Source organism: Tachysurus vachellii, chromosome 2 (assembly GCF_030014155.1).
Source record: "Tachysurus vachellii isolate PV-2020 chromosome 2, HZAU_Pvac_v1, whole genome shotgun sequence".
NCBI lineage: Eukaryota > Metazoa > Chordata > Actinopteri > Siluriformes > Bagridae > Tachysurus > Tachysurus vachellii.
Window position 1 is genome coordinate 15232640 of NC_083461.1, and position 12931 is coordinate 15245570.

Consider the following 12931-nt stretch of genomic DNA (forward strand, 5'->3'; position numbering starts at 1 on the left):
TTTTCGCAAAGGCTTGTGGGTAGGTTGGTTTTGAATAGGGAAGATGGCAGCCGCGGCAGTGGTTGAGTTTCAGAGAGCTCAGTCTCTTATTAGTACGGATCGAAACGCATCAATCGATATTTTACATTCAATAGGTAAGTCGTTTCAGATGATTTAAAACATATTTCAGTATTTTCATTTACACATATACTAGCGATTGTGAGGCAGTCTTTCCTCAGGCGTGAGCCGGTTGCCGCGGTGCTGACTCACTGCACTGTGTAGCCGCTATCATCATGCTAACTGCTAGCCTGCTTTAGCTCTTCACCTAGCCCAGTGTACCAAATTAGCTTAGCCTGCTATGCTAATCAGACAGCGCACTGGTCAAGGCCGCGATGACAGAGATGATATTTAGAAAACGCTGAAATGTGAAAGCAAAAGAGCGAACGTTTTTCGTTTAGTTACGTAATAATAAATGGTGTTATTTCTTGTATTTTGGTTGTGCCTATGAATGGCTGGGTGTCAAACTAAATCACAATAGCTAGTCAGTCAACTTCCAGCACACCGGGGTTCAGAGAAAGAGAGAGGACGCTTTCGGATTTAGCTAGTTAGCAAGTTAGCTTTCTAGCTACCATTTTAGGTTTGCGCTAAAGAACCGGCTAACAGCAGAACGTTACTAATACACCGAGCGTTAATCAGCGGTTACATAATGTTTGCCGTTAATTAGTAAAATAACTGAGTAACGTTTGTTTAGATTTCTTGCCTGCCTTTAGTCTGTAGTTTATCATAATAGTTTATGTTAATGTCATTAACATAGACTTCGACGTGTTTAAGCCATTCTAGTGCTTTTTCACAAACCATATTAAGCCTGTAGATGCATTAGATGTTAGCCTGCTATTGCTAGTGTCATTGAACGAACTAGCAAACTGAATATCTAGAAACATAGCTAGCTAACTACTGTTAGCAGACTAGATGACTGCTGTGTATTACAGTTTCTCGTCTTTAAGTTACACTACTGAGTTACACTGATTGCGGACTCAATCTTATTCAAACTTAACGCACTATAGGATGGGTAGAATTTTAAGAAAAGAAATACAAGAGTTAAGGTTTCTCTTGCAATACAGTACCTTAAACACAGTCTTATTTGCAGTCTTTTGTGTTCGTGTTTAGTTACAGTTTTAATATATGTTTAAAGTTATATGCAGTCAGGTTACTTTTGTTTACTTGACTGACTTGTCATTCTTTCAGCCATGTATAAGATGGTATTAAAGACGAATCTCTGCATTATGTTTCCTCAGTCAGGCGAGATGTTCAGCAAGATGATGAAGAGGCAGTGCGTGTTAAAGAACAGAGCATCCTGGAGCTTGGCACTCTCCTGGCTAAGACAGGACAAGCTGCAGGTAAGATACTTCATGCTGTAATCAACACATTCAACTCCCTCCACTTGTTTCAACAACCATGGACATCAGTCCCATTCTTAGTTTTTGTCATGTCTTAGTATTATGGATGCACTGTCACTGCAGTACCAAAGTTACTGCAGTACCAAAGTTACCGCAGTAACTGTGCAACAGGTTGTGGTTATGTCAGGATCTGTTTTGTCAGTTGATATGCGTTTATCATAAAATACTTTTGTAGATTAGATCTGAAAAGTGTTGAATCTGATCTAATTTCGTTCCAGAGTTTCAGGCTGGTGTCAGTACTCAGTGTGGTGTATTGTTACAAACATATTTCTTAAGACCCCTTGTTTGAGAATACCACACGCATCAACATAATGGTATACCTTAACTTTACAGAGCTTGGTGGTCTCCTGAAGTTTGTCAGACCTTTCCTGATCTCCATAAGCAAGGCAAAGGCGGCACGACTGGTGCGCTCTCTGTTGGATCTTTTCCTGGATATGGAGGCAGCCACAGGACAAGAGGTTGAGCTGTGTCTGGAGTGCATTGAGTGGGCCAAAGCTGAGAAGAGGACATTCCTCCGACAGGCTCTTGAGGTAACCATGCTTGCTATGTACTTTTCAACATTTAGAGAAGTCACAGGGATAAGAAGTATTGTGAGAAATTGAGACTCAGTTGTGATGTATCACTTTTGTCCAATAGGCTCGTTTGATCTCACTTTACTTTGACACTAAGAGGTACCAGGAGGCTTTGCAGTTGGGTGAGTTATTTTACAGAAAGTTCCTTTCCCCCTCCTAAGTGCAGTCGATTTTAAGCATTGACTTTGTAGCTGTTGCATGATTACTGGAGCTGATGCAGTGTAAAGAATTCTAATATGTACTGGGAAAAAAAATTTGGAAAAAATGGTGTGTTGAACATTTGAATATAATGAGTTGAATATCAATTTTTATTATATGCAAGGTTTTTTTTTTTGGTGTGGATAATCTGTAGATTTGTTTTTTTTAGGCTCCCAGTTACTCCAGGAGCTCAAGAAGATGGATGATAAAGCTTTACTTGTGGAAGTCCAGCTACTTGAGAGTAAAACTTATCATGCACTCAGTAACTTGCCCAAGGCCAGAGCTTCCCTTACCTCTGCCAGAACCACAGCCAATGCCATCTATTGTCCACCCAAACTCCAGGCGGCTTTGGACATGCAGTCAGGTAAGTGTTAACACACAATGCCCAGGCAGTAAACACTATAGTGCCATGGTTGATTATTGTACATATTGAGATACTGGAACTGTGTTCATATTACCTGTCAGTTATAATTCATTTTCAGTGTTTATTGCCTTGCACTGTAATGGCCGAAATGATAATTATAAATATCTTGCTCAACTTTAGAGCAAATTCATTTTAAGGAATAGAATATTATTTTACATTTTTATAATATTATCCTGTTCAGGAAACATGGCTTTCTTTCTAAGCTTAATATCCCTTCATGTATTGTCTCTAACATGAGATGCTTCCATGCTCTGCAGGCATTATCCATGCTGCTGAAGAGAAGGATTGGAAAACAGCTTATTCTTACTTCTTTGAGGCTTTTGAAGGCTATGATTCCATTGACAGCCCCAGGGCCATAACTGCGCTGAAATACATGCTTCTCTGCAAAATAATGCTAAACTTGTAAGTAAAAGAGCAGCTGGTAGAGACTCTCTTTGGAGCCTAAATTGCACTTGTTTTTGTCCAATTTTGGGTAATTTTTTTTAATTATGTAAGGTTCTATTAGATAATGCTGAATTATTTGCAGGTAAATTTGGTGTTGAAATAATGGCCATTTCATCAGTGCAATCACAAATGGCCAATAAACATCTGTTAGTAGATAAATCCTAGGACATGATATTGGAAGAGATTTTCACACATTAACTGGAAGTATTTATACACGGACACAGCGATGGCTCGAACTACATGCACTCTAGCAAATGACAGGCAACTGTTCATTTTCACTGAGCTATAAATACAATAACTGAATAAGATTTGTATATTATTTGCCAATTATGTATGGTTCAGTACCACAACAAATCTTATTACCTCAAGTGATACCTTCGGGTAGTCCAGTAGTCATCTGTTTGTAGATGTTTCTTCAGTTCCCATCCTGGTTCAGATTTTACTGTGTGAATTTCAAAAAAGAAAAATAGTATCCTGTCATATACAGTCTCTGATTAAATGTGTGTAAACATTAGAAAGAAAAGTAGGCCTTTAAAGGAAGTAGCAGAGATCAATTGGTGTGTTTGGTAGCATGCTTTGCTAATCTTCTCCCTACGAATCCTAACATGTAATCAACATTTTTGGAAATCAAACAAACACTGTTTAGGGAAAAAGTTTCTAATTGTGTTTTGTAACATGAATACTGCCAAAAAAACTGCTGAATACGGTCATGTGACACCAATACTGGTCGCTACACATCCAAAAGACAGACTATAAATACGAGTGACTGTTTTCTCAGTTGTGAACATAGCATCATACTGTTAGCAGACAAGCTGTGGTCTGTACACACTCCTGAAAATCTCACTTTGTCCTCAGGCCAGAGGAAGTCCAGTCCTTGATCAGTGGCAAATTGGCCTTGCGTTACGCCGGGAGACAGGTAAGCCTTGTTTCCTTTCTGTATTTGTTTGTTTAAGGATTGTATTCCTGTGTGTGTACAAATTGTGCATGTCTCCTTTTGTGCCTTTTCTTTATAGTCTGTATTGTCTTGTATAGTCTGTATTATCTTGTCTTGTATAGTACAATGTTATTTATGTCTGTACCTTTGAGAGTCACAAACAGCTGGAACCAAAGTCCTTGTGTGTGGAAACACTTGGCCAACAAATCTGATTCTGATTCTTATTCTCATAACAGACAGATGCGCTAAAGTGTGTAGCGCAAGCCAGCAAGAACAGGTCATTAGCAGATTTTGAAAAGGTGAGACTTGCTGATGCTTACATAGGCAAATTCAAGGTTTTTCTTTTGCTTTATTGCCTAAGCCTGTTTTCTTGTGCATGTCCAAACATGAAGGCGCTGACTGAGTACACAAAAGAGCTGAGAGATGATCCCATCATCAGCACACACCTGGCCAAACTCTATGACAACCTGCTGGAGCAGAACCTTATCCGGGTCATCGAGCCCTTCTCCAGAGTACAGGTAATTTATGTATTGGTTTAGTTGTTAGTGCTGATATTGTAGCTTAATGCTGCCTTTGGTTTTTATTGGATTGTTTGGCTTTATTGCTTTCTGCCTTTGATGGTCTTGTTTCATTTCATTTCCCAGATAACACACATATCAGATCTCATCAAACTCTCAAAGGTAAGTTACTTCTGTAGCTTGGACCATATTGAATTTGTTTGCGATTTTGGAGTCACAATAGCCTTAATATTACTTTACAGAGCAAAACACACATTTGATTTTGTCACATATTTATTATAATATAATAATACATGCTTATTAATGACGTGAAATCAGAATCCGCTAATAATTGAAGCTGACATCTAACCATTCTGTCTGAGCTTGTGAACCTGGAATCTTTATTGCTTTGTCTTGCAGGGTGATGTTGAGAGAAAGTTGTCACAAATGATCCTGGACAAGAAGTTTCATGGTAAGCCATTCAAGTTCATTCACCTGGAGGTGTTTGAGATGTTACAGATAAGACTGCTATATACACTTATATTAGCAAGAGTTGGACATTGGACTATCATAACTCGCATGTGGGTTGTCCCCCAAACGTCTTGACACAATGTTGAAGCACACTACTGTGTCGATTTCCCTTCACGAGAACCCTGTTTCAGCATGACCATGCCCCTGTGCACAAACCCAGCTCCATAAAGACAGGTTGGAGTGTAAGAGCTCAAGTGTTCTGCACAGAGCCCTGACCTCAACATCTCTTTGGGATAAACTGGAACATCAGTTGCATCCCAGTCCTCCTCACTTGACTGATCTCACTTTTTTCTGAATGAGCAAATCCCCACAGTCACACTCCATCATCTAGTGGAAAGTCTTTTCAGAAGAGTGGCAAATGGGGAATAAATCTGCATTGGGATTTGGGTGTGATGTCTATATAGTGTAACTCAGTGTGTGTATAAAATGGCGCCTGTGAGGTCGGCTGCCGTCGCGACTGCTCCGATTACACTTTGCCTGTTTATTTTATATATTTATTTACATAGATACCGGTTTATTTGTACACGATGGTCATCATTAGATATGACAGAGCCACTCTTATATCTATTGGTGTACAATCCACTCACACTTTGCCGTTTTTAAACCCGGACCCATGCTTTCTGAGCGAGATCCTGAGGAAGAACAAAGGACGTGACCCGGTCCGGGGTCCACAAGGGAAACGAGTCGGCGTCAAGAACAGGCTGAGGGCACCGCACTCCCTTACTTAGTATCCTGTTAGCCAAAGTCTCCAGTCTCTGGAAAACAAGCTCGATGTCCTCAGGGCAAGGGTCAAGTTCCAGAGAGACATTCGGGACTGCAACCTTCTCTGCTTCACCGAGACATGGCTGAACCCAGCTGTACCGGACCACTGGAGTTTTTCTCGGTTTACCGCATGGACAGAACACTGTAGTCAGAGAAGTCAAGGGGAGGTGGAGTGAGTCTGATGGTGAACAACCACTGGTGCGACATCGCGAGCATCGTTCCTCTTTCACGCTCCTGCACACCAAATCTGGAGCTACTGACCATCCAATGTCAACCCCTTCTATCTACCTCGGGAATTCAGCTCGGTCATAGTCCGTGCCGTTTATATTCCACCTCAAGAGGACACGGACACTGCAGTATGGGACTTAATGAGACATTAACCCTACACCAAACACAGCATCGGGATGCTGTGCTCATTGTGGTGGGAAACTTTAACAGTGCCAACCTCAAGTGCGCACTACCGAACTTTCAGCAGCACACCACCTGCCCCACCAGGGGTGAAAGGACACTGGACCACTGCTACACACCTTTCAAAAACAGCTACAAGGCATTCCACCGTTCACCGTTTCCATCACGTCCACCGTTTGGGAAATCTTCCTCATGCGTGTGTACAAACAAAGGCTGAAACAGGAAGCTCCGGTTCAGAGGGAGGTCGCGTGCTGGACTTACCAATTGGTGGCCGCTCTGCAGAACGCTTTAGATGAAGCAGACTGGGACATTTTTGGGTGCAGCTCTGATGACATCACCATGTTTAGGGAAGTGGTTGTGGGATTCATTGGTAAATTAGCGGATGATACGGTGCAGAAAACCACCATTAGAATGTTTCCCAACCAGATGCTGTGGGTGGATTAAAACCACCCACGATGCTCTGTGATCCTGCTCCGCTGCCTACAACACGGGGCTCGCCAACGGGGACATGGACGAGTACAAGACTGCGTCTTACAGCGCGTGCAGTACGGTAAAGGAAGCAAAGCGGTGCTACGGGAGGAAACTAGAGTCACAGTTCCAACACGGTGGCTCTAGGAGCCTGTGGCAGGGACTAAGGAACATCACGGCCTATAGAACGCCTGCTTCTAGAAAGGGGAATGTGGACGCTGCTCTAGCAGACAAGCTAAACATCTTTTACGCTCGCGTCGAGGCTGCAGCTAACCACGCAAACAGCATCATCTCGGAGCATGCCGTGGGGAGGGCATTCAGAAGAGTGAATACCAGGAAGGCAGCAGGACCAGATGGCATCACAGGTCGGCTTCTGAAAGCCTGTGCTGACCAGCTAGCACTGGTGTTCACTGAGATATTCCACCTCTCACTGGAAGTCTGTTGTCCCCTCATGCTTCAAACAGTCCACCATTGTTTCTGTCCCGAAGAAACCCCAGCCTGCCTGCCTCAACGATTACCGCCCTGTAGCCCTGACCCTCAGTAGTGATGAAGTGCTTCAAACGACTGGTCAGAGACTTCATCATTGCATCACTACCAGACACACTGTATCCACTATAGTTTGCCTACCGCCAGAACTGCTCTACTGAGGATGCCATTGCTCATCTTCTCCACACTACGATGAGCCACCTGTCCTGCCACTGTGTCAATGGATCTCCAACTTCCTGACAGACAAGCCGTACAGGTGGGCAAACACACCTCATCCACCCTCAGCACTGGAGCTCCCCAGGGTTGTGTTCTGAGCCCCTTGCTGTACTCACTGTACACATATGACTGGCGCCACTTCCAACTCCACCACCACCATCAAGTTTGTTGACGACACTGTTGTGGTGAGCCTGATCTCCAACAACGACGAGACGGCCTACCTACAGGAGACTAAAAACCTGGAGAGATGGCGCGAACAATCTTCTCCTGAACATCAGCACGACTAAAGAGTTGATAGTGGACTTCAGCACAAAGCAGCAGGGGTCATACCAACCGCTAAACATCAACGGGACCCCAGTGGAGAGAGTGGACAGTTTCCGGGACCTAGGTGTTCACATCACACAGGACCTGTCTTGGTCCTGTCACATCAACACCCTGGTGAAGAAGGCCTGGCAGCGTCTGTACCATCTGAGACACTTAAGAGACTTCAAACTACCCTTTCAGGTGCTAGAGACTTCAGACTTCCCTTTCAGGTGCTAAAGACTTTCTACACCTGCACCATGTAGAGCGTCCTGACGTGTGGCATCACTTACTGGTTCGGGAACAGCACCGTGCAGGACAGAAGAGCCCTCCAGAGGGTGGATCGGTCAGCTGAACGTACCATCCACACTGAGCTCCCTGACCTGCAGGACATCTACAGCCCTCGGTGCCGGACCAGGGCCAGGAAGATTGTAAAGGATCTGAGTCGTCCCAACAATGGACTCTTTTCTTTGTTGCGTTCAAGGAAATGCTTCTGCTGCTTGAAAGCAAACACAGAAAATGAGGAGAAGCTTCTTCCCGCAGGCCTAGGGTTGCAAAGGGGCGGAAAGTTTCCGGAAACTTTCCACGGGAACTTAATCTGGGGAATTTTGGGAATTTCCAAATTGGAAACTTTATGGGAATTTACAGGAATTTATGGGAATTATTTGGAAATATAAGTATATACATATAAATGTATATAAACTATATCATACACAAACATAAATAAACATTTTGATTGGTCATAAGCAGACATGCATGCAAGGTAATACAAATTTTAAAAATGACATCTTGACTGATTTAATTGTAAGTAGAACTTTAATTGATTATTTCATTAAGTAACACAAAAGCATAATAAACATTATTATGCTTGTAATAAACATAATAATTGTAATAAACATATTTCCCTATGATTGCTGTAAAATGACCCTTGCACTTCTAAAAAAAAGTCCCAATCAAAATGTAAAATGAAGCATTTGTTCTCAAGCTTATTAGGTCTCTGCTTCTGTGGTAGTCAAGGCCTGGAAAATGGAGGTGATCCCCCCCCCTTTAAGTGATATATGGAGGATGTTTTTTTAATTTCAGGAGGGAGTGAGTGTGTGAGGGGGGGAGGGTCATCAAATAATCTGTGAATGTGGTAACACTCCTAATTTACTGCTTATTAAGAGTTAATAAGGTAGTTATTAAGTTTAGGTATTGGGTACAATTAAGAATGTAGAATAAGGTAATGCAAAATAAGGCATTAATATGTGCTTAATAAGTACTAATAAATAGCCAATATTCTATTAATATTCATGATAATAAGCAACAAGTTAAATGACCCTAAAATAAAGTGTTACTGTGCATGTTATGGAAGAATGCAAGCACATGCAGGGGATTTGGCCTCAATGGCCCTCCAGTAAGCAGTGTGCTGTGTGCAAGTGATCGAGGAACGCAGGGTACAGATTCAACTTAAATTGCATTAAATCTTGTTGTTTTAAACAAAATTATGCTGCAAGATTTTTTTAACTACATTTAAGTTCCTTGTTATAGGCAACTCTGAATTTTTTTTTAAATTCCCAGTTTATTCCCATATATTCCCGTTAATTCCCATGGAAAGTTTCCAGCCTTGAAAATTCCCGGAATTTTGCAACCCTACGCAGGCCATTCTAAGTTTAAACCAGGAAACACCCAGGATCTGGTACTGGACCGCTCCCTCCATCTTGACTGTTTTTCTGCACACCTTTTTTGCACTGACACTTTAACTCTGGACCTGCACAGCACAGTGCCACTTTATACACTCTATACACACCGTACTGCACATAGACACTTTAGGGACAATAATTAAAAACCATATGCATTTATGTATATGTGTATATACAATATTTTTTCACATATATTTTCATATTTTATATAGTTTTTATATAGTTTATACTTTTTATTTATCTATCTCCTTCTGGTTTTGGTTTTATTTTTTTTACCCCTAATTGCATTCCTTCTATGCTTGAATACCGGACAGATGCAAAAAGCATTTCACTGCCTCTCGTACCCTATATGTATGTGTATGTGACACAAAAATTTGTTTTGATTTGATTTGAAAGCCTCTCTCTCTTTATCCTAGGCATCCTTGACCAAGGTGAGGGAGTCCTGATTATATTTGAGGAGCCTCCTGTTGATAAGACCTACGAGGCAGCTCTTGAAACTATCCAGAACATGAGCAAAGTTGTGGACTCACTGTACAACAAAGCTAAGAAGTTAACATAGGTTTGTTTCAAATTTAATGCACTTTAATTTTTGTATCCACTGATAAAGCTCTGTACCCATAAATATTTCAACTGTTAATGTTTGTTTTATTTCTTTAAATTATTTGTCTTTTGACCTGTGGTATGAATTATTTTTTTGTTCGTCTCTTCTACAGAACAAACACAAAGGATGCTGCTCTGCAGAGTGGATGTGTGTGAGTGTATGTCTGCATGTGTGTGGCCAACATGTGGAAACTTTTTTTTTTTGTCAAGGCGAGAAGGGACAATGTAGAGTAAGAATCACAAATTTCAACGGGATTCACTTGTTCCAACTGAGTTTTTAACTCCTCTTTCAATGGACAATTTCATCCTTCTCTTCTTAATTTTGATGGTTTTTTCCTCCCCGATGTATCTCTCATCGGCCAACATGGCCATCAGGGAATATTGTACAACTACAATAAAGTCTCATAAAGTCACCGTATAGCATTGTATAACTCTTCTACGGTTTAAGTTACAGCCTCTTAAGGTGCAATACTGACCTCACTGTGGGAAAAGGGGGAACTGTGGGTAATTGTGGCTGTCTCCTTTAGTCATCATAGGGAACATGTATTATCCTGTGTGCAGGAGGATACCATTAGGAAGTGACACAACCAGGCATTTATTACATTTGCATGGTTAGGGCCTTAGATGATAGTTCTGTAGCAAGCACACTTGCCAGCAGCCAGACCATCACAGCCATTTTGTTATGTATTATACAGTTTAACACTTGCTCTGGCAGTATACTTTTCCTTATCCACAATGTCTTTAAATCTTTAAACATGTTTGCTGTATTAAGCACCCAAGAGTTGTCCTGTTATAAAAATAGCTTTACAAATGCTAACGTAGAAATAAAATTCTTTTTATTCCACCGAACTATAAAAGCTCCACAATAAGAGTTCCTTCTAAAACGCAGTGTAATTTCACCGGGATACGAATGACCTTTTTCTCCATGTGTTAAAACACAGATCTCATTTGATTCCTGCTGTGTGTTGCAGTTGCGACACTAGCCTGACCTTATTTTACAGATTTTTTGTTTCAGGTTTATTGCATGTCTGTGATTTATTTGGACATTTTATACTTTGGGAAGTTCATGCTTGCTTTTGTACCTAAAATAGTAAGGTGTGAATGAATACCTGTAGATATCCTGGAATGCAGATCACCAAAAAAAGTTTCACTTCAAAAGAGGTGTTGGGAATTGATTTGCTCACTTTGCTCACTCTCTATTGGGATGTGCATTTTAATTATTTTAATTTTTTTTTTTGTAAAAAAAAAAACAAAACAAAAATACTAAACATGTGGTTACTGATGAATATACCAATTAACATTCTACCTTTGTGTGGAGGACTTTTATTTTTTCTTGTGTGATTACAGCATAAGCATAACTACAGTCCTTTTTAACATAAGAATAAACAAAACAAATTCCGATGCATCTATGAAATCTGATCTGAAGGAGGTGCTGTAACATGCTGCCTAAATTAGATCGGTTTGCGTTATTTTGGATTATTCTTTCCAAAAGCCAAGAAGGAACTAAAACATACAATCATGCGTTCGCTCGTAATGAGCATAAACAGAACAGGATCAGATCTGCAGGAGAGACATTGCATTATTTTGTACAAAACCATACACAGTTTAGCTTTTCTTTCCCTCTTTGGTTTTGTATGTAATCAGATCACCACTATTTGAAATTTACCAACACAAAGAATTAAATCAGTATCAAATGTATATGTAAGTGGCTCTTCTTGACCTGCAATCACCCACCATAGCTAAGTTTAGAAATCCTCAAATCGACCATTTCTGATATTTATGGAAATAAACAAAAACTGATTCGGAAAGCAAACACACCGGTTATAATATTTATAAAGTATCTGTTGTGTTGCAGTTGACCTCGTTCTAATCTGCACCTGAAGACTTCATACATTTTGCTGGTGTGTTGGTTGGTGAACTTATTTAACTCGTGAACCAATCTGTTCATCATTAGTCCAGGTTGGTCATTGCTGGTGTGTTTAGATTGATAAAACCATCTTTCATCCAAGTAACTATTGACGTTTTCTGAATAAGGGGAAATCCAATCTCTTAGAGCTCTGAGTAAAAATAAAACATGAATGACTCCTTACTGATAATATCATAACATTGTGTGTGCTTATCAGCATTTCTAATGCTTTTAATAAAAATGTATGTGTGCAAAAACCTGCACCATTCAAACTATTTCTCCTTTCTTGCTCAAACACAATCTGGATCCTATTTAATGCAAAGTTTAATCTAATTTAATTAATGTCATCATTGAAATAAGGTTTATTTTAAACAGGTTTAAACATCAATAAAAACGAGCTAGTACTACTTGTAATAAACAAAAAACGATTTGTTCCTGAAAATTCAGAAAGCAAAAAAGTAAATATTGATAGCTTAAACTTTGTTATATAGTCATTAAAGCAGGCAATATTTTCAGATCTGCAGTTATAAAAAAAAAAAAAAATCACTTGTGACCAATATAGAGGATGAAGAATCCTACAGCGCTGTGGTATCTAGTGTACAGGGTTTTATATTTTTTTATGAACAGACTGATCTTTAGATCCGAATTGTCAATTTGTCGTGTGTTGCCTGGGACTTTTATTTTGAACTGACACAAGCGGAAATACAGTGAGTGCTGCAAGTAAACATAGATATATACACTAGATGTCGCCTTGTATACGGTAGTACGCATAGATATATATAAACTAGATGTCGCCTTGTATACGGCAGTACATTGGAACGAATGCGTCAACTGAGCCGCCATCTTGGTACGGGGGACCCCCTCCTCTTAATGCATTAGCGTCAATGTAGGTAAAGAAATAAAATCACCATAAATCGTCATGAATGCGATTTCTAGTTTTTTTTTTTTTTGGTTCGTTCCAAAGGTCAGACATGTATTTATCATTAAGTCCAGAGAAAATGTAAGGTTTTGATATTAAGATAATCTACTTTTTCACAATATAATGCATAGTGCTAGTAGGTGTAAGT

At 40.3% G+C, this 12931-nt stretch overlaps 1 protein-coding gene across 1 annotated transcript; it reads left to right on the plus strand.

Moving 5' to 3' along the window:
- psmd11b (proteasome 26S subunit, non-ATPase 11b) lies at positions 1-10376 on the plus strand. The gene is made up of 13 exons (XM_060858743.1): positions 1-134; positions 1275-1376; positions 1770-1966; positions 2073-2130; positions 2376-2570; positions 2888-3032; positions 3930-3990; positions 4245-4307; positions 4401-4526; positions 4653-4688; positions 4926-4977; positions 9775-9917; positions 10072-10376. Exons 1-12 carry the CDS (start codon positions 44-46, stop codon positions 9915-9917), a joined length of 1269 nt encoding a protein of 422 aa, XP_060714726.1. The 5' UTR covers positions 1-43; the 3' UTR covers positions 10072-10376.
- The last annotated feature ends 2555 nt before the right edge of the window (positions 10377-12931 follow it).

Bases quoted from the DNA above. Each gene is read 5' to 3' on its own strand.
- psmd11b (XM_060858743.1), top strand. From the start codon at position 44: ATGGCAGCCGCGGCAGTGGTTGAGTTTCAGAGAGCTCAGTCTCTTATT. The intron at 4,527-4,652 runs GTAATTTATGTA...TTCATTTCCCAG, and splicing joins AGCCCTTCTCCAGAGTACAG to ATAACACACATATCAGATCT. The intron at 4,978-9,774 runs GTAAGCCATTCA...TCTTTATCCTAG, and splicing joins CCTGGACAAGAAGTTTCATG to GCATCCTTGACCAAGGTGAG.